The 18,923-nt window shown below is 41.0% G+C and overlaps 1 protein-coding gene across 6 annotated transcripts in view; it reads left to right on the top strand.

The window, feature by feature from the left end:
- The window catches only part of ctnnd1 (catenin (cadherin-associated protein), delta 1), a 28,642-nt gene continuing 9,719 nt past the window's right edge, over nucleotides 1-18,923 (top strand). For 3 of the 6 annotated variants that reach the window (XM_036574362.1, XM_036574361.1, XM_036574359.1), the window contains exons 1-9: nucleotides 1-359; nucleotides 12,658-12,809; nucleotides 15,526-15,597; nucleotides 15,787-15,912; nucleotides 16,104-16,387; nucleotides 16,653-16,922; nucleotides 17,246-17,501; nucleotides 17,595-17,817; nucleotides 17,910-18,102. In XM_036574362.1, the coding sequence (XP_036430255.1) occupies nucleotides 12,663-12,809; nucleotides 15,526-15,597; nucleotides 15,787-15,912; nucleotides 16,104-16,387; nucleotides 16,653-16,922; nucleotides 17,246-17,501; nucleotides 17,595-17,817; nucleotides 17,910-18,102 (1,571 nt within the window). In that variant the 5' untranslated portion in view covers nucleotides 1-359; nucleotides 12,658-12,662. The remainder of the gene's footprint in view (nucleotides 360-12,657; nucleotides 12,810-15,525; nucleotides 15,598-15,786; nucleotides 15,913-16,103; nucleotides 16,388-16,652; nucleotides 16,923-17,245; nucleotides 17,502-17,594; nucleotides 17,818-17,909; nucleotides 18,103-18,923) is intronic. The other 3 variants (XM_036574360.1, XM_036574364.1, XM_036574363.1) reach the window with 3 other exon arrangements.

The raw sequence follows: 18,923 nt of genomic DNA, 5'->3' as shown, positions 1-18,923 counted from the left end.
GTCAGGGGCAAAACTGGGGAACGAGGAAAGAGGAGTGAACACGGCGAGGAGGAGGAGGTGGAAGATAGATAGCTAGGTGGGCTTTTTATGAAAGGACTGCAACATTTTATAAATCCATTTTGGCCTACGGGATTTTCTTCTCCTCCATTCGTTTGAATGGGTACAGCAGAGTTAACGTAAAGTGAAAAGCAAACAGCGCAGATAGGTTTTCGTGGCAGTGCGGGCTAAAACGCCCAAATTTAGACCAGTTTGGGATTACGGTTACTTCCCAGCGCTTGGAAAAAAATCAGAGTATCTGGAGCCTGTTTCGATAGGCCGGGACCGCAACCGCACCATCGGACTTGCACAAAAACACAAAGGTAGACTTTCAAAACTCTCGTTATTTTTATTAAGTCGCACGTTAGTTGTAAAAAATGTTTTTCTTAAAACGTACGTGTTTTTACCAACGTCTCACTTGGTTTTGTTAGTTCGGGAAACTTGGAAGTCAGCTGGCTAAACGTTAGCTAGCTAACTAGCTAATAGTTTAGCCGTTAGCATGCTAGTTCAGTTAGCTTATCTGGTGTTGCTAGCTGGTTTGTTAGCGATAGCCACGACTCACATTTCTCAGTGAAGATAACTAAAAGTTATTTTAGTTGAGAAATGTTGTTCAATTTTGATGGAATCATTCCGGGTTTTATACCCACAGCTAACTTAGCCACATGTATTTCGTGTAAGTTACAGTTCAGTCGTGAGGCAAACGCAGTCGAGACGCTTTTCATGTTATTTCGTGAAAATTTTAACATTTTTTAACGCTAGCAGAACTTGGCGTCTACGCAGTAATAAGTTGTTTGTGTACTTGGCTCTGCTTATATAACTTTGTAATATCTTTTTTAACTGATACGGTAACTTGGATTGTAAGTATTTAAAACAGTGATGATTTGTTTAGCCAGTTAGCAGCGAGGCTCGGCATTTCAGCAGTGCCGTAAGCATTCTTTGGTCGGGACCTAATTTAAATTAACGTTAGACATTGAAGTCTATCCTGTTCTGCACTTTATAAATTTATACTGTGAAGTTATTTGGACGTGTTAGGTCGTCATTTGCTTTAAATTGCGCGTTGTATGTGAACTGGTATCTGAACGAAAGTACGCTGTGAATTAAGCAGTTTAAGGGGAATCCTATGACGAAGTTCATCACCAAACCCAACTAGGTTACAGCAGTGAGGTCAAGGCCCAAGTCAGGATCACCTGTACTTGGAGAAGAGCGTTTTATTTATTAAACAAAATCCTTTAGGTTAGTGTCTGATTTGGTGGGTTAGAGTTTTTATCGTGCTGTAAATGGTACACGCGTGTCCATCTTAAATGTTGATATTGTTACATTTGGCGTTGATGTTATTCTGCGCTGTATTCACTCTTTTTAATTGTTTTGTTTTTCTGTATTTATGCTTTACCAGGGGATGCAAACAGGTCTTGGTAGATTTTATGAGTGTATTGTTTATTAAGGAGGCGAAATGTGGCCAAATTAGGCACATTGTGTAAGTGTGTGTGTGTTTTGAACTAGACAGGTAGATGGGCAGTTTTGAAGTGTGTGTGTATATGTGTGTGAGAACCTGTTGAGTAGGTCTGAGTAGGTGAATGGGTGTGTGTGAGTGTGAATGTGGGGGAAGGGACAGGCGTGGTTCACTGTGTTTTCTTTTGTTTTGTTTTTTTTTCTTTGTAGCTTGCCTTTTCTTGCATTTACACACAATACAATGTAAAGCAGCAAGTCAGCGTAATGGAGTGGCCACTGACTACAAGCTGACCGATTTTATGGTTCGGCTGACTTGGCTGATATATTTAGCATGAGTCACTGGAGATGATGTGTGTGCTGTAAGCCCAGTTTTCTCGACTTAAAAGGCAAAAAGGTTTGATTTTTTTTTTGCTGGAGTGCCCTGCGGGCGTGTCTACCTTGACCTGTAGAAGCTGAAAGAGGGAAGGGCATGTTAACACACGCCATGTTTTCCCAACAGTCTACTTTACAACAGTTCAGCACATCTCAAGCGCACACTTGTGCTGAATGGAGTTGAAATGACAGTTGTGTGGAAACTGGGCTTAGTGAAGAAGGCTAAGTCCTCTTTAACGTAAGCTATCATTTTTTCATTTTTCTGAAACGGTGTAATGACCGGGTTTACTGTTACAAGGGTGTGTCCGTCAAACACGGAAGGGGGTTGAGCAGTTTTAAAATACATGTCTCTGCTGGCGGTTACCACAGACTGCGTCGATACTTCAGAAAAGTAGTTGTTTAGTAGAAATATCATGGTTTAAAATGGTTAAAGCACAGAGATCTGTGACTGTGCACTTATTTTGCCTCAGGGCACGACAACGATTAAACGTTTTTTCTCCTTCAGTTAGAATTCACACTTAAAAAAGGCTTTGTCACTGAAGTGAAATGTTTAAATTAATCTAAGGTGGATAATATCGCTATCTTTAATCGTCTCATGCTTTTTTGAGCATATCATGGATATCTTTAGTACTGAAAACATTGACCCAACTGCATGTGTCCTTACAGAGAGCATAATTTGTCCAGTTTAATTGGATTTAGTGCAGTGTGTTTGGCCTAAACATGGAATAAAAATCCTTGTATTCTTAGTTTTTTGTAATATTTTTATAATTGTCACTGCTAATTCTCTTTTGTCTGTTCCAATTGATGAAACCTCAGAGGAACAATAATGAGTTGCCTATCGTGTATCATGAAAATATATTCAAGTGCTGTGATATTGTAATTTCGCCCTCCCCAGCTTCAACTTCATCTACGTATCCCTCACTGGAGAGCTGAGAAGTGGCTCATTCTTTCCAAAAGTATTTTTGGTAAAGTAGTTTATTTCTTCCAGAATCATTGAAAAAAGTTTCAGAAAATCTTTTGGTTTAGTGTCTGATTTAGTAAACCTTTTCTAATGTTGGCACTCTAAATGGTACTCATTCATCGTCTAAAATGTTATCATGCATTGTTTTCGCTCATCGATTCAATTCGTTTGTTTTTTCCATCTCCAGTACTTTATAAGAGAATACAGACAAGCATTGCCTGATGTATGTTAAGCATGTTGTTTGTTAAGAAGGCAAAATGTTGCCAAATAGCACTGTTTTATGTTGTACAGAAACCTCAAAAATCATGACTGTCCCAACTTCTGGTATGTCAGAATTACTCAACTTCTCATGTGTCTGTGACATTGGTTTCGTTTGTAGGAGTGCTGGAAGTATGTGTGGTCTCAAAGTTCACAGAGGCGTTAGTTTGGAGTCAGGCCAAAACGGAGGGATTGGCTTTTCACATTCAGCTTTAACCTGAGTCAGCAGGGATGGGGACCCTCATGAATTGTCCAGCTTTACAATAACACTACCATGAACACACTCTGTGTATATGAAGGGTTGGGGGGGGGGGTCATTTTGTTCCCCTCTGCAACCTAGTGTTGACTTCCACCACCAATTGCAGGTTTAACTGCAGTGTAACTTTTATCAGTCTTACGTTGCCACAGGAACTGAAATAGCATCTGACAGGTACTTTTTGTTATTGTGTGAAGATGCCTATTTTTCCCACCTATTGTGGCAGGTGGTGGTGCCAAAGAAGTCTGTGACTTCTTTGCAAGTTGCTGCTGCATTCTCGGACGTCTTTTAACACCTTTGTGCCGCTGCATGCATGCAGTGTTCAGTTGGGCCTTTACTTGTCTATTGTATCTGTTCAGTTTTGGTCTATTTACTTTTAAAAACATTTCATTTTATTGTGACTGCCTTGCTAAGGCTGTGTGTCTGTTCTGTTTTACTGTGTGGCAGAAAAATTATCTTGTGGTTCCTAAAGAAATTGTGGTTGGTAGACTAGTATTTTTTTAATTTAATGAATCTGCCATGACTAAAGTGTGCAAAATGGAATAAAAACAAAAGGAACGCTGCTCTTTTATGGACGTTGTGTCATGGATGCAATGCTCATCATCTATCAAGTACATCAGTAAAATATGTATCTAAAACTGAATCATGGTATCATGGCGTGTCAGTATCAAAATATGAACATGGAGGATATATATATATATATATATATGTATATGTATGTGTGTGTGTGTGTGTATATGTGTATGTGTATATGTGTATATATATACATATATATGTCCTACTAGTGAACAGAATTTTCTGGCTCTCTGTTTAAAGAACACCAGTGTTCAATCACCTAATTTTTTCTTCCCTAATCCACAAATTCAGCCTAGGAGTCAACAGCTGTTGTCTCAGAAATGCACTCCATGCTGTACATGAGCATCCCCGTTGACTGGCCTGTACAGCTGTGCTCAGTGGTATGCGGTAAGCGCCACTTGTACACACTTCATCACTCAAGATCTTGCACATGCCTGTAGGTTAAAGCTGCATCTTTATCAGTTGTTATGTCGTGGCCTGATCTGGGTTTCGTCTGGGTCTGCTCTGTGTGTGTGTTTGCACTAGGTGTTTAGAGTTTGACTGTTAAGTGGCTTAGCATTCTAATACCTCTCCTATCCCATTAGCAGACACACACGATTAAGCATCCATGCAAATTGAATTAGTTCGGCCTAATGTGGCTTAGGGCCGAGGCCGCCTTCCTGTATCTGTGCTGATCTATCAGTCATAACTGAGATTTAGCATGTTGACGTCAAAATGATGGCATCTATCTGGGTTGCGTCTATATCACTGAACTTTTGTCACTTAGTTGCTGATGGCCAGGTAGTGCTGGATGATATATTGTCTATACTGGTATACAAAGTAGTGTTGACTTTTAGTCTTAGTGATAGGAATAGATAACTTTAGAGAAATGGTTCACTGAAAAATTCCTGTTATTCAAAATGTAGTCAGTTAGCCAAGGCACATTTGGTGTCTGAACAAATAAACCAGGAGCGTCACCCAAAAAAAAGAAACATAGGCTTTCGTTACTTGTTTGCTACATTAGCCCTGTAGATCCAGTGTTAAACTAAAGAAGCAGATTTCAGGCCCTAAGCACATCTTGGCTGATTGACAACGTTGATGAGGGGGGAAACTGTATAATTATTACTTCTAAATACATGCACAAACTCCGCAAATATTCTGCAAAATCAAATTAGACAAAGAATAAGATGGTCCGTTATAAATAAACAAAGTGTCTTCGTTGTAAGGCATTCTTTTAGGTGACTTTAACTGATTTTATTAATGAAACTCAAAGATCATGAGATCATGAGGTCATTTTTAGTTTGATCAGTAGTGCTCTGTGTTGCATCCAAGTGTAGAATAGACAGGCATATGTCAGGGGTTTTTGTCTTTGTGTCAAAACTCGCAGTACTATGTCAGGAATGTAGTCTGGTTTGGCTCGAGTGTTGGAGTGAGGAGGTAAACCCCAGTGAAGGTAGCTTACCTGTTTGACCTAATTTTGGTTATACCGTTGTATTTGAGATGGCAGTCTTGAGTTGCTTGGTTGTTTTCCCAGGGAAAAAAAAGGCCTACATAAAGTTTCATTCTGTTCTGGGTCAGGCCTATTTAGAGGGGTGACTTTTTTTTCCTCTGGAGAAGACTTTTGGAACTCTTGGTGCTGTTGCCAAAAATAAAACTGAAGTGATGCGCTCAGAAAGGGCTATATCATAACTACAGAGTATCTGTATTCAAGGTGTGCTTTGAAGGGCTGCCCTTTGAAGATAAGAATAGGGTATTAGGCAGCGTGTGTATGTTGGGTGCTTATGTGTGTTTTAGATACTGCAGACTTATGATAAAAAAAAAAAACATTAGTACAGTTTTGGCTTGCTGAACAAACTGAAATTTGTGCACAGAAGAACTGCTGTTCACTACTTGGAGTTATTACTGTTGTAATTTCCTCTAAAAATGTACTTTAAATGTACTTAATGCACATTGCGTAAAACAATAAACAAATAAAGGATGAACGATATAGAGAAGGCAACTTGCAACTTACTGCTGAGATTGAAACAGTAGGCAGTGCAACTGTTCTGTGTGCGCAGTTGTGATTGCAGGTGTGTGTTCATTAGTAGCTTGGAGTTCACAGGTGCAAGCGAGTGTGTTACAGGAAAAGGTGTGCATCACTGAAACTCACCCCCATTTGACAGAACCTCTGAGTCATTGCTTTCACACTGTGAATCAGACACTGTGAGACTGAGAGCAGACATAGGAAATGAATATGGAGTAAATGAGAATAAGAGGGGTGTATTTTGGAAAAGGAAGAGGGCATTTTAGGTATTTTGAGGCTGAGACAGGATCAGACACGCCACAGCACCAACTGGAATGTGTGTGCGCGCATGCACACGCCTGCATGATTTTCTGCTAGAGTGTGTTTGCTCTGTGGAAGGTATGCTGTGGAAGAGTGGAAAACAGTTTTAGAAGTCGATGAAGCTGACTGCTGTGTCTGTGTTTTCAAGGACAGCGCCCCCACCCCACCCTCCACAAACACACACACTCTTGGACACACATTTACCATTGTTCTCCTCGCCACCAGATGGACAGCTGCAAACCCCCCACCCCCACCCATCTCACTGTCTCTCTCTATCTATCTATCTCTATTTCCCCTCACTCTTTTTTTTTTCTTTCTTTCTTTTTCCTCCCTCTCTCAGCTCTGTGCGCTCTGTCTGGGTGCAGTACTCGCTCTCGTGGAGTGTAGGGAGCTGTGCTGTTTTAGCAGTGTAGCTTTGTCCTTGGCAGGAATGAGCTTCCGTTTCGAGTTCACTCTCGTTTTAGAAGCTACTGTTTGTTTTGAGGATTCTTTCTCCCTGCTTGCTGGTTTCGTCTGGGCGAGTGCAGTTTTGTGGTCCAAGATCAGGGCCTGTATTTGCAAAGCTTCTCCAAGTAGGACTGCTGAGCTAGGATCAGATTCCTCTTTTATTTTCTAAGTCTTTTCTGACAATAAAGGATCCTAAATCAGCACTCTGAGTAGCTTCATGACCATGGAGGGGCCCAGGGCTCCAAACAGTAAAATTCACAAGCGTTTCAGAAAGCATCCTGAAACATAATTAACAATTCTAAAGTGAAAAGTAGCCATCCCGTACATGAGTGTTTTACTGTTAAATTACTTTTAACTGAAACTAGGTAAAGTTTCTGTGCTTCTGTGTTGCCATTGTGTGTGTGTGTGTGTGTGTGTGTGTGTGTGTGTGTGTGTGTGTGTTTTGTCTGTTCCAGGTTAGCTTAACTGTTTTATCCCTGTTCTTGTTTCCCTGACATTCTCAAGTTCACTACTCAGAATCTCTTTCTGCAGACATTGGCAGTCTTTAAAAAAAGACAGAATTCTGTCACTATGATTATTAAGCACATGTATAATGTGATCAACTTACTATATAAAGACAGATAGATAGATATGCAGGTATTATCCATTCAGTATAATTACTGCACTTTTGCTACTTTAAGATTTTATTAAATCTCTTTTACAGCTGTTAACTTTATTATGGGTCTGTTAATCGCTTGGTCTGTAACACTTGCCAGATTATTTTTCTTCACTGTTAGCTTTGGACAGTCTGATGTCATTTGAAACCCAGCAATTGACACTGCACCACTTGAGCACACCACTGCTTAGTACCGTTTTTAGTCTTAGTTTTTCTACATCTTTTGTTAAGAAATGATCATTTCATCATTGTTAGTTACTGTTACTATCTAACAGCTGTTTTACTGGTTAAATTCTTGTTCTTTACAGATATTAAGCACTGATTTAAAGCACATTAACATCTCTCCCAAAGGTATCCCAAACAGATTTTTGATCATGTTGTGCACGGTTTATATCAATCCCGGGATGTTATTACTATTAGTTTGTTATAGGCAGTAGGCTCAAACTTTGAAAGATATGGTTTGGCTTGTGTAGTTCTGGGAAAGGTTTGTTAGCAAGAATAAAAGCAGCACATGGATGTATTTCTTTGTGCTGCGTTTGTCGAGTTGAAAGGAAACCTTGTCATTCTCACCTTTTACTGGTAGCAAGGCTTTAGTCCGGATGTAACAATCTGAAATAGCATGTTCTGTTTTTAGACTTAACCTTGGCATGTAGTCAAGTGGTTTCTCGATTTTTAATGTTATTTGCTTCAGGAGCTGCCTTTGGAATCACTCGCTATAAGAGAAATATTGCACTATACAGTCTGCCAGCCGTGGTGCTGATGTACCATTAGTGAATACATTTAATGGTTGTGAGTTCTTAAAGGACCATCTAGTTATCAGGTTTCAAGTGGCACCAAGGCATTGGTAAATTTCATTTTTGGTGCAAGAGAAATGCTGTAATACCCTGTGTAACCAGTTATATTTGCAGTCCTGTAAATACATTTAAATACTAGCTTACTGTTGCTATATTTTTATTAAACCCCAAATGTTAATAGATATATTAACTTTATTATAGTTTGTCATGCATTTTATATTCTAAATTTCAAAATTTCATAAAACCGTTGTAAATCTGTTTCTTAAGTTTTGTTCTCTTGGTTTGGGAAGCTTTGCTATGTAGGGTTTTGCACCCAGAATAGAGCTCCACAGGATAGCAGCTTCTTCTCACCTGCTGTTCACACCCAGCAGTTCCCTACTCCTTTCAGCTAACTGGTGCTAATGAGCAACTGCAGATCAGCATAGTCATTTATTTATAAACCTCTCTTCTCACGTTAAGAAGTGGAACGTCAAAATGCCACAGAATAAATATACTTACAATGCAGGGTTCAAAGTGCAGCCATTGTGGTAGAACATGTGGATGAAATGGTGCTTTGCGACCCTGTATTTCAAACTGGGCACACCCATACCACTAGCAGTTTTGTTTGGCTGCTGGTATGTTGAGGTTCATTAAGGCTGGGTGGTATCAGAATTCTCAAACCTCACTAGTCTTGAAATAATACCCCTGTCTTGTAGGTCATGAAATTGGCTTTGATGAAATGCTTGATGGTAAAATGTATGAAAGCAGGCTCTAGAAGGAAAAAGTATAAAGAAGTTTGAGAAATTTAAGTAAAGAAGTGTACATGTCATTCTTGTAGCCAATTTTTAGCCAAAAGAATGGGAAGTTTGTTGATGTGCAGATTAGATTGAATTGGAGCATTCAGACGGTTGATGTAGGGAAGGAAAATAATAAGTGGAAATATGTCTGCCATATTGCACTTTAATAATGATCATACTTCGCTGGCTCCCATCAGCAGTTTTTGTCAAGGTGATTTATTAGAAGGGTATGGCAGAATTCTCCTTAAAACTACTTTTCCAGTTCCTGAGCTTCGGGGCACAAAACAAATGTATTGGTTCACTTTCCACTGTGGGAGCCTAAATAAAAATACTGATTATTAATTATTACCAGACTTTTCTTTCACTAGCTGAAATATTTTAATTGTAATTATACAAAAAAAATACATGTTATCAGCTATGACCCTTATTAAAAATCACAAGTTGTAAGCTTGTTAGCTGCTAGTCATCTTTTGTCATAATTTGGTCAAATCATTGGCTAATCTTTTAAGGAAGGGAGCAACTTTAAATATAGTATAGCTACAAAGCAAAATTGATTTATAGACACGTTTTAGTTCAGTAAATAAGACCATGTTTCTTTGAAGCAGCAGTGTGTCAGCACTTCTCAGAAACTGACGAAAGGCATGGGTTAGAGCTGGGCGATATGGCCAAAAACGTTATCACGATAAACAAAATTCATATCGTTCGATATCGATACATATCGCGATAAATGTCAAATCATGATTTCTTTCACGTTTGAAGGCTGATTTTGCTCCTGGGTGGTTAATTGTGGTTTTAAGCTATCACTTATGGTCCGATCATGACAAACACTCGGCAAACAGTGGAACATTTCACTAATCTCTCTTGGGACAGTGGGAGAAAGTTTCTGAGCTGTTTTTATCAGCTGGAAAAGCATAGCTGCAATTTTTGTAATAGTCATGATTTAAGAAAGAAAACAGATTATTTTTAGCTGTCTGGTGACGAGCGCTCGGCTACCCCGTTACAAATACTAAACAAGTGGCCAACAACAGTGCTAAACTCTTTAGTTTCTCAGCAACGTCAACTCGGTTCGGTAGGTCACTGCTGTCACTCCTACCACATCCATGTCAGAGCATATCACAGTATTCAGACACCAGCTAGCGACGACTGGACTTCTCTATGCTATCGTAGTAGTTTAAGGGGTGAACCGCAGTATATCTGATGTTCGCTGTGTAAAAGCATTATCTGCAGTGTGAATCTCTCACACCAGTCACAGAGTCCTCCTTTTAGGTATGTTTAAACTGAAAGCGGTGATTTTGTGTCTTGTTTGATCTACCATATCAATTCTCCGTGTTGTGCCGAAGCGCTGCTTCAAGTTAGCCAGCAGCTAAAAACAGCTAGCCTGGAAAGATAGCGCTCTCCCGCTCTCCAATGCCTCATAGCTTCCTCAGTTTACTTTCGAACATGAACCCACTTCTTTCTTTCACTTTCGTTGCTCGAGAATGCATTAATACTAAAATATGACGGTTTGGCGCTGTAACACGGCGCTGTAGAAGTGATTTAACCCCGCTAAAGTTGTTAGGATGCACGGAAAGAGGCGAGTTCACCGTAGGACATTACAGTTACGCCACTGACCTCGTCACTCACACTGGGTCACAGGAGAACAGATCGCCGGTCGCTCCACTCAAACAGGGACTGTATAACTCCACGTTTCAGCTGTTGCTAAAGTATATTTGGCGACCCTTTTTTACTCGTGGCCCCCTATCGCTCTAATCAAGTCGAAAAATTCGGAAGTGCGCCCTCTCCTGGCGACAGCAGAGTAGTGTCGCTTTCCTTGCAGTAGAAAACGCCACCAAGGCTTTCGCTAAATTGTGGAAGTGTGAGAATGGTGTATTATATCGAACATTTATCGAACCTGTCTTATCGCTCTATCGAGGAAAAGTTATATCGTGATACTTATCGTTATCGTTTTATCGCCCAGCCCTAGCATGGGTGGATGCTTGATTCTGACTGATGAACTCCTGGATTATAGTGACATCAGCTATTAGACTGGTTAGTTGAGAATGAGCTTGGTTGATGGGCTCTGACAACTCAAACACAAAAGCCTGAGGAGAGTAGTTGAAAGTGAAAGTATGCTATGAAGCCGGCTAAGGAGTTCAGCAGTCACATTACTGCTGCGTGGCTTTTAACACAGTGCTGCATGTTAGGCTTTTCCAAGAATAATGCTGAGGGGTATCTAACCAGTGATTACCAGGTGAAATCAGGACTATCAGCAAGTGTACCTGCTCCTGTTGTGAGTGGATTGCTATAGTGGCCAGCAAATGGAGACTGGCTAACAGTGAACATATATTTTATATGAAGTTTTTTTACAACTTACTTCTGTGATATGAGACAACCTTGGCTGGTTTTGTATTGTGTCTGAGCTCATTATGCTTGCCTGTACATGATGGCTCTCTCTGTCTCTGTCTTTCTCACACAAATGTTAATCATCCTCTCAGAAACCAGTTTGGTTTCCTGTCGATGGTGCTGTGTGTCCGTATGTGTTCATTTGCTGGCAGTGTTATCACTCTTATCTGGAAAGCTTTGTCAGTGCCTGTCTCACTCTTCTATATTCACAGTTTGGGAGCCCTGTTTTCTTATCTTTCTAATTTTGTTTTCCCACCTTTTATTATCTGACTACTCTGTGCTTGGTTTCCCAAAAGCATAACCTAAGCTCACAGCAGCATGACAATTTAACCTTAAGACTTGTATTATCTTAAATCAACTGTCTTACAGTTATGTTTTAGGACACAATAGACCGAAACTGATCTTACTCTTGCGTTAAGAAGTTTGATAAACATTGCACCAAGTTGCTAACTAAGCTGTACAGCCCAGTAGCAGCTACTTCTGTAAAAGACCCATATTATGCATTTATTTTTGTATTTATTTTTTTCCCTGAGGTCCACCTATCACATTTGTGTGGATTTATACCATAACAATCAACCATTCTTTTATCCGTTGGAATTAAACAGCCTGTTTTGGTCACTGTGCCATAAAGATGTACAGATGCTTTGAAAAAGCAGTCCAAGTTCAAACACTCCTTACAACCTTCAGTGTGAGTGAGTGAGTCGATATGTTAACTTAGTGTTTATGTACTACATCAAGCTGCTGTTTCTTTGTTAATTTCAAGCCATTTTTCCAAACATGATACGTAATTTTTTTTTTTTTTTAAGATTTGCCAAGTTTGATCAGACAAAAAGAGGATCAGTAGTACAACATTGAAAAAACTGTTAAGTTTGCACACTGCACTGAACCAAGTCCAGTGAAACAGGACTATGCTCTCTCTGTAATGAAACATGTTTTCAGTCAGTGTTCTTGAAGTACTGATGTTCTGTATTGCACCTAAGGGGTTCTGCTATTGTTATGATGAAACAAAACCATCTACAGCACCTTTTTCAACAATCTGAAGAACGATTTCATGATGCAATTTGAGTGTTCATGGTTCTATATAGAACCATTTTCCTGTTTATAGAACCCCTGAGGAACCATCCTGTTTGAGTTCTCCATTAATAATGCATTGAAGAAAATTAGGTTCCTGTGCTATAATTGGCAATGTAATTGTGTGCCTGTTAGCCTTATTGTCTATGATGTGGTGCCTTGTTTAGAATGTCTTTCTTTCAAGTCTGTTTTCTTTTTTCATAAAGGCTTATATATGCCTGTGTTAGTGTCCCAAACACTGAGCATGGATGGATGTCTGTTGTTCTCCCTCTCCCTCTTTCTCTGTGTATTCAGTAGTGTAATGCTTTCTCTTCTCTCTCAGTGTGTATGGAGCAGTGTGAGAATGCCGCGTCTCTCTTGGCCTCCGTGCGTGAGCAGGAGATGCAGTTTGAGCGTCTGACTCGAGCTCTGGAGGAGGAGAGGAGGAGTGTAGGGCCCTCGGGCACTCTGCCCCGCCCACTCCCCACCCTGCAGGTAACACCTCCTCCAACAGTTCATGTGACCGCAGGGGTCACACGTCATTGTGCCGTCCCACCCCATTCTCATCCTCCTCATGAGTCTACGCCGTCCTCCCTGCCCTGTGTATTTGCCTTCTGTCATCATCTATGGTGACCACATCATCCTGTGTCGTTGTATGCCTTACATCATCCCCTTTCAGTGCATGATGACTCATAAGTTTCTTTCATCTTGTAACATTTTTTTTTTCTCCATCTCATTTGCATCGTTTGCATCCTCTTCCCCATTTGCCATCATCAACCACAAAGCTTTCTCGTTCATCTTGCATTAAACCTTCCACATCACCATTTAATGCTGCGTCTGCATCATGACCCTCTGCCAGGAAAAATATTGGATCACATATCTGGAATCAGCTTTGTTTGACATCATGCATGCTGCTATTGCATCTCCTCTACACAACCATCGTACACGTTGCTCGTCCTTGTTGTCTTTCATTGTTCGTTGTGTTGTCAGTATTCACGCATGCTTTGTATGTCTTAAGTGAATCGATCAAGTCTGAACATCTGAGCTGAATGGAAGTGGCTCACTTAAGACGCTGCCTTGGCCCAACTCCTGCTTTTTAAACTGGCCATCACTAATTCAAGCAAACTCGTGATAACATGGCTACGTTTATGTGTGTTTTAAGATTGGTCAATTAAATTTTTGCTTTTTGCTAATGAGATGATACCTTGCAAAGTGTGGTCCTGTTCTGTTGTAAGTAAACACTGTTGCTCATTAGAGGGAATGCAATCAGTTGTACAAATGTTGACAAAGGGTGATGAATAGAATTCCTGAATTAAGAATACTTTAATTGTTCCTTTTGTACCATCTTGTGTAAAGGAGAGCTTGGCCTGCATATTTTTCATTCTGTCAGAAATAAAGATGTAAAGCTCTGCAGTTAGTAGGGCAGACGGGCGTCAGGAGCTGCTTGTGTGGCCTGTAAATGTTTCTTCGCATCTCATTTTATATTAGAATGCTTTTGCCAACAGTTAGTGTGACTGAGTAGAGAGACTTTCCTATTTTCTATGATCATTCTAGATGTTAGTAGAACAAGAGATGTTTTAATGCAATAAGAGATATGAGACGTTCCTGTAAACACTTTATTTCTGCTAAATGTCTATTGGACCCTAAGGGATTCACAACCTTTGTTACTTCTGTTACATTGCCTCAGTTATGCCTTGTAACAAACCTTGTATCTTTACTTTTGTCATTACATTTTTTTTTTTTATTTATCATAATTTCAAAATACCAGTTGCCATTTACATTGTATCAAAAGTTCATGACAAATGGACAACCTGATATGGTTGAAACCTCAGGTAGCACAGGGTACAAATTGTTGGATTGACAGCAGTAAAACCTTTCTTTGAGTGTCTTGACTGAGATGATATTCTTTACAATAAGACGAGAAGACTTTTGAGCAAGTGCTCTTTAAGGCATTTTAGGTGTTAGTAGTCATTCCTGTATAGTTTTTGCCTGTTAGACAATCATTTACTTGATTTTAAATTGTGGTGTACTCTCAGTAGAAGATAAACCTGATACCAGTTTGCTGCTGCAGCGTGTTCAGGCAAATCACTCTTTGTTAAAGGAGGCTAGTATGGCCAGCTTGAAAACCCCTAAAAGCCCTGATGGCTCTGTGATACAAGCCAGAGAAGAAATAAGAAACTGGTTCAGTCAGTATCGTCTACTCACACTGAGAAGGAGCTTTGACCCTTGCCGGAAGTTGCTCAACATTAAGCAGACATTTTACAGTTATAATCTGCTCATCTGTCTTCACTCAGCCTGAAATGATACTTGCCACTCCCTTTTATGACAATCCACTTTTTTGATTGGATTATTCTGCTTTATGACCACATGTCTATATGAAGGCTCAACATTTGACTGTGGTGTGTGGCTTTTTTTTTTTGTGTGTCCTCCTAATACTTGTCGCTGTAACATACACCGAGACTTTGTGCATTGTACTCTGGCCCTTTTTGTACAGACAAAGAGTGTGCGTGTAGTTCATTGGTCTGGAATGCCACCGTCGGCCTTATCTTCTCTACGTCTTTTGACATAGCTGTAAGCATATGAAGATGTCGAGCGAGCTCTGGGCCTGACAGGTTCTTACAAGCCTGGACCTTGCCTAGACCTGCTGCCTGACTCAAAGGCTCCCTCTGAGGGATGGAATGAGTACTGTGCTCTTTCCCTGCCTGGATCCCTTATGGAGCTCTGTGTGTGTGTTGCATGCCATTGCTGCGTGGTTGCATGAGTGAGCTCTTCCGGAAGCCATTGTCCTCCCCTTCCTTGTCATTGCAAACCCTTTTCAGTGATTCATTTTATCTTTTTAACTATAGCATCATATACACTTCATACATTGAATTTACAGAAGCAGATGTGTGTGGTTTTCAGTTGTGCTCCCCCATCTAATGTGTGTGCGTGAATGTGTGTATGTGTAGCTGACGTCATGACATTTTCTCCCAGCGTCCTGCAGAAACCTGCTGTTACTCTGAGTGTTTGTAGTAGTTCAGTCGCCTGATCCGCGGCCCCTGTGACGCCCCTACCATTATCCTGCATGTTTGTGCATTTTTTGCTGCCATAAGTCAAATTTCAGTCATGCCTCCCAATGAAGATGGATTTCAATTGTTATTTTCTCACACAAGAAAATGAAAGTTTTAGACCTTTTTTTATACAATACATCTGTCTCTGTCTTTGTCTATAGAACGGGCGTATCCCTGGTGATGCGGAATTAGAGAGACTCAAACTAAACGAGGGATATATCAACGGGACACAGGTAGGCATGTGTGTATGCATGAGTCCCCTCTCCGTTTTGGTGTTTTGTGGCCAGATGGTGTTTGTAAGACAGGAAATATTTTATAGCAAATAGCTGTTGCTCACTATTGTTCTTTTGTTTGTGTGTGTGTGTGTGTGTGTGTGTGTGTGTGTGTGTGTGTGTGTGTGCATGCGTGTGCGCCTCGTACAGTACAGGATGTTGGACCCAGGTCATGTTGTTGAGACTGTCACTGTAGAGGAGGACCCCCGGGAGACGTCACCAGTCATTTCCGTTGAAACTAGCGAGGATGGCACCACACGCCGCACAGAAACTACAGTAAGCACTTCTAATGTCCACTTTAGTGTCTTCGTGGCATTCTACAACTTTAGCACAGCTTTAGTCATTTAGTAAGAGGGAAATGTAGAAATCGTCATCCTTTTGTCCTCTTTTTCTACATGTTTATTATTTGACGTCAAAGTTCTGACTTGAGGTGATTGAACAGTCATTTATTATTTCTTTCGTATCAGGTCAAGAAAGTGACGAAGACCACCACCACCCGTACAGTTATTCCCTCGGTGTCTGACACACTCTCTCTAGATGGCACTGGTTCAGTCACTGGTATGAGTGGTTATAATGCGCCAATAGACCGCCTGTATAGGCCACCAGGTGGGCATATGGACTACCCAACTGCCACTGTCCCTCGTAACTACCACTACGGACCACCTGGGGGATACGATGACTACCGTAGTGCTCCACCCTCAGAAACCTATGCCAGTCTCAACCGAGGGGCACGCATGGATGATCGCTACAGGTGTGTGTATGTTTAGTTTCATGTCTTTGTTTGCATGAGGTAAAATAGCCTTGAATCTGATGAGTGGTAATCTTTAGACTGTTGCTTTTATCTGGAAGTTTTGTTTGTATTTAGAATATATATATATATATATATATATATATATATATATATATATATATATATATATATATATATATATATATATGTATATATATAAATTTTGACAAGTGAAAACCTTTTAAATAATGCAAAATCTGTTGACCCCTTGTTTGCTTCCCTCCAGACCTGTGGATGGATACCGCACGCTGGACGCCGGTTATCGTGTCCACAGCAGACCCCAGCTAGACCCTTATGCAGCCCAACCACAGGTGGGGCGCATGGGCAGCGCTCTAGAGATCTCTGGGCTACAGCGCTTTGTCCCTGAGCCATACGGCCTGGAAGATGACCAAAGGAGTCTGGGATACGATGACCCTGATTATGGCATGGGCCCGCCTATGCACTACAGCACCATGCCCCGGCTAGCGCACCATGCCCCACCTCCACGAAGGACAGGGTGAGTCCGAGTATATGTGTGTGTGTGTGATGGGGTATAGACCTGATTCCTTGGCCACATATTTTAATAATTTTGGCTTACATTCCTGAATGATCAGTTAATGGTAATACATGTTAAGTGTTAAGTAGTGATATGCTAATACATGTTAAGTCTTACTTGAGAGACACTGTGACAATGAGCAATAAAGTTTTGTTAAAAAAAAAGTTTGTTTGGAATAAAAAGGTATATTTGTGTTACATCCATGCTAAAAGATGGTTTCTTTTAGCCCCTCTATCACTGTGTGGCATTTGCTTTAACTTATTTCCGTGTGTGTGCGTGTGCAGGTCTTATGAAGGCACTCTGGATGGGGATATGAGCGGAGCAGGGGATATGTATTACTGGGGGGGAGGAGCTCCTCTGGCTCAGGGAGAAAGGGGTAGCATGGCATCACTTGACAGCACCCTGCGGAAAGGCCCTGCCCCAACATCATGGAGGCAGCCTGAATTGCCTGAGGTCATTGCCATGCTCAACTACCGCCTAGACCCAGTCAAGAGCAATGCTGCTGCTTACCTCCAACATCTCACCTTCAAAAATGATAAGGTACACACCCACATCAGCTCAAATTAAAAGGACTAAACTAAGCTCTTTTGTTTCTAACCACCTTGCTCACTCTCTCTGCCTTTCTACGTCTAGGTAAAGTCAGAAGTAAGGCGTCTGAAGGGCATTCCTGCTCTGGTATCTATGTTGGACAATCCAAAGAAGGAGGTGCATCATGCAGCCTGTGGAGCGCTGAAGAACATTTCATATGGACGAGACCCTGACAACAAGATTGCCATTAAGAACTGTGACGGAATCCCTGCACTCGTGAGGCTATTGAGAAAGACCAGAGATCAGGACCTCACCGATACCATCACAGGTACACACAGAAGCACATGCTCACACCATATGGTAACAAAGCTCATAGTTAGTCTCAGAAGTGTTAATGATGGGTCCCTCTTCCTCTTCCAGGCACACTGTGGAACCTGTCATCTCATGACTCGGTGAAGATGGAGATTGTGGACCATGCTCTACACGCGCTGTCTGACGAAGTGATGGTGCCACACTCAGGCTGGGAAAGAGGGAATGAAGGAGGAGACGAGAGCTGCAAGCCTAGACACCTAGAGTGGGAAACGGCTCTTACCAACACTGCTGGCTGCTTGAGGTACTCAAGCTAAACATATAATCAAAATCTGAAATATAATTGGCATACCTTCATTGGTATGTTCGAGCCTCACTTAAACTGTGTTGATTTATAAACTACAATTTCCAGACACTTCTCTCGATCTCCTTGTTCATTTTTAGGCTTTTTATTTCACTGTACCAGTGTTGTGAATCACTCACCTCTGAAAGTGTCAGACATCAAGACATCCTCCTTTTTTTTCCCCCCAGTTATTGCTTCTCAGCCCTCTCAGTTATTTCCTGGGAATCGTGCACATTTTCGTCCTGACTAACTTCCATGGATTTTGACTGACTTGCATTACCACTGCAGTAAATTACTGTTGAATTCTTGTGTAAACGAGACTGTGTGAAAAGGGTTTTTTAGGGACATGGTGAAATTGGATGGGGTTTGTCTGTAGAGGGTAAGTCTGTTCTTGCAGGATTCAACAGACATTGTAAAGGTGGAGAGTGCGAGAACTAGTGTGAGGGCTTTTATTTTTTTATGGTGTAGAGATTTGTTGGTAAAGGGTCATCTGTACGAGATTGAAAGCAGAGGGATGTGTGTGTATGTGCGCGCATGCACATGTGAGAGGAAGCTACTTTCTTGTAAGCAAGAAAGAGGGGAAGTTGGAAGGGAAATGCTTGTTGTACTGTGAGAGCTATGTGTGTGAAACTGCTCTCTAATAGGACTGTGAAGGGACAAAGAAGAGAAATGTGATCTCTAAATCCACTTATTTCTCTTGAGTGCTTCTCTTTGAGATGCTCCTTCACTCCTGTTTGCCTTTAGAAAGCTCTCTGTTCACTCAGAAATGTTTTCCCCCTGAT

Source organism: Colossoma macropomum, unplaced genomic scaffold, assembly GCF_904425465.1.
Source record: "Colossoma macropomum unplaced genomic scaffold, Colossoma_macropomum, whole genome shotgun sequence".
Lineage (NCBI taxonomy): Eukaryota > Metazoa > Chordata > Actinopteri > Characiformes > Serrasalmidae > Colossoma > Colossoma macropomum.
This window is presented reverse-complemented; position numbering and strand designations above follow the sequence as displayed.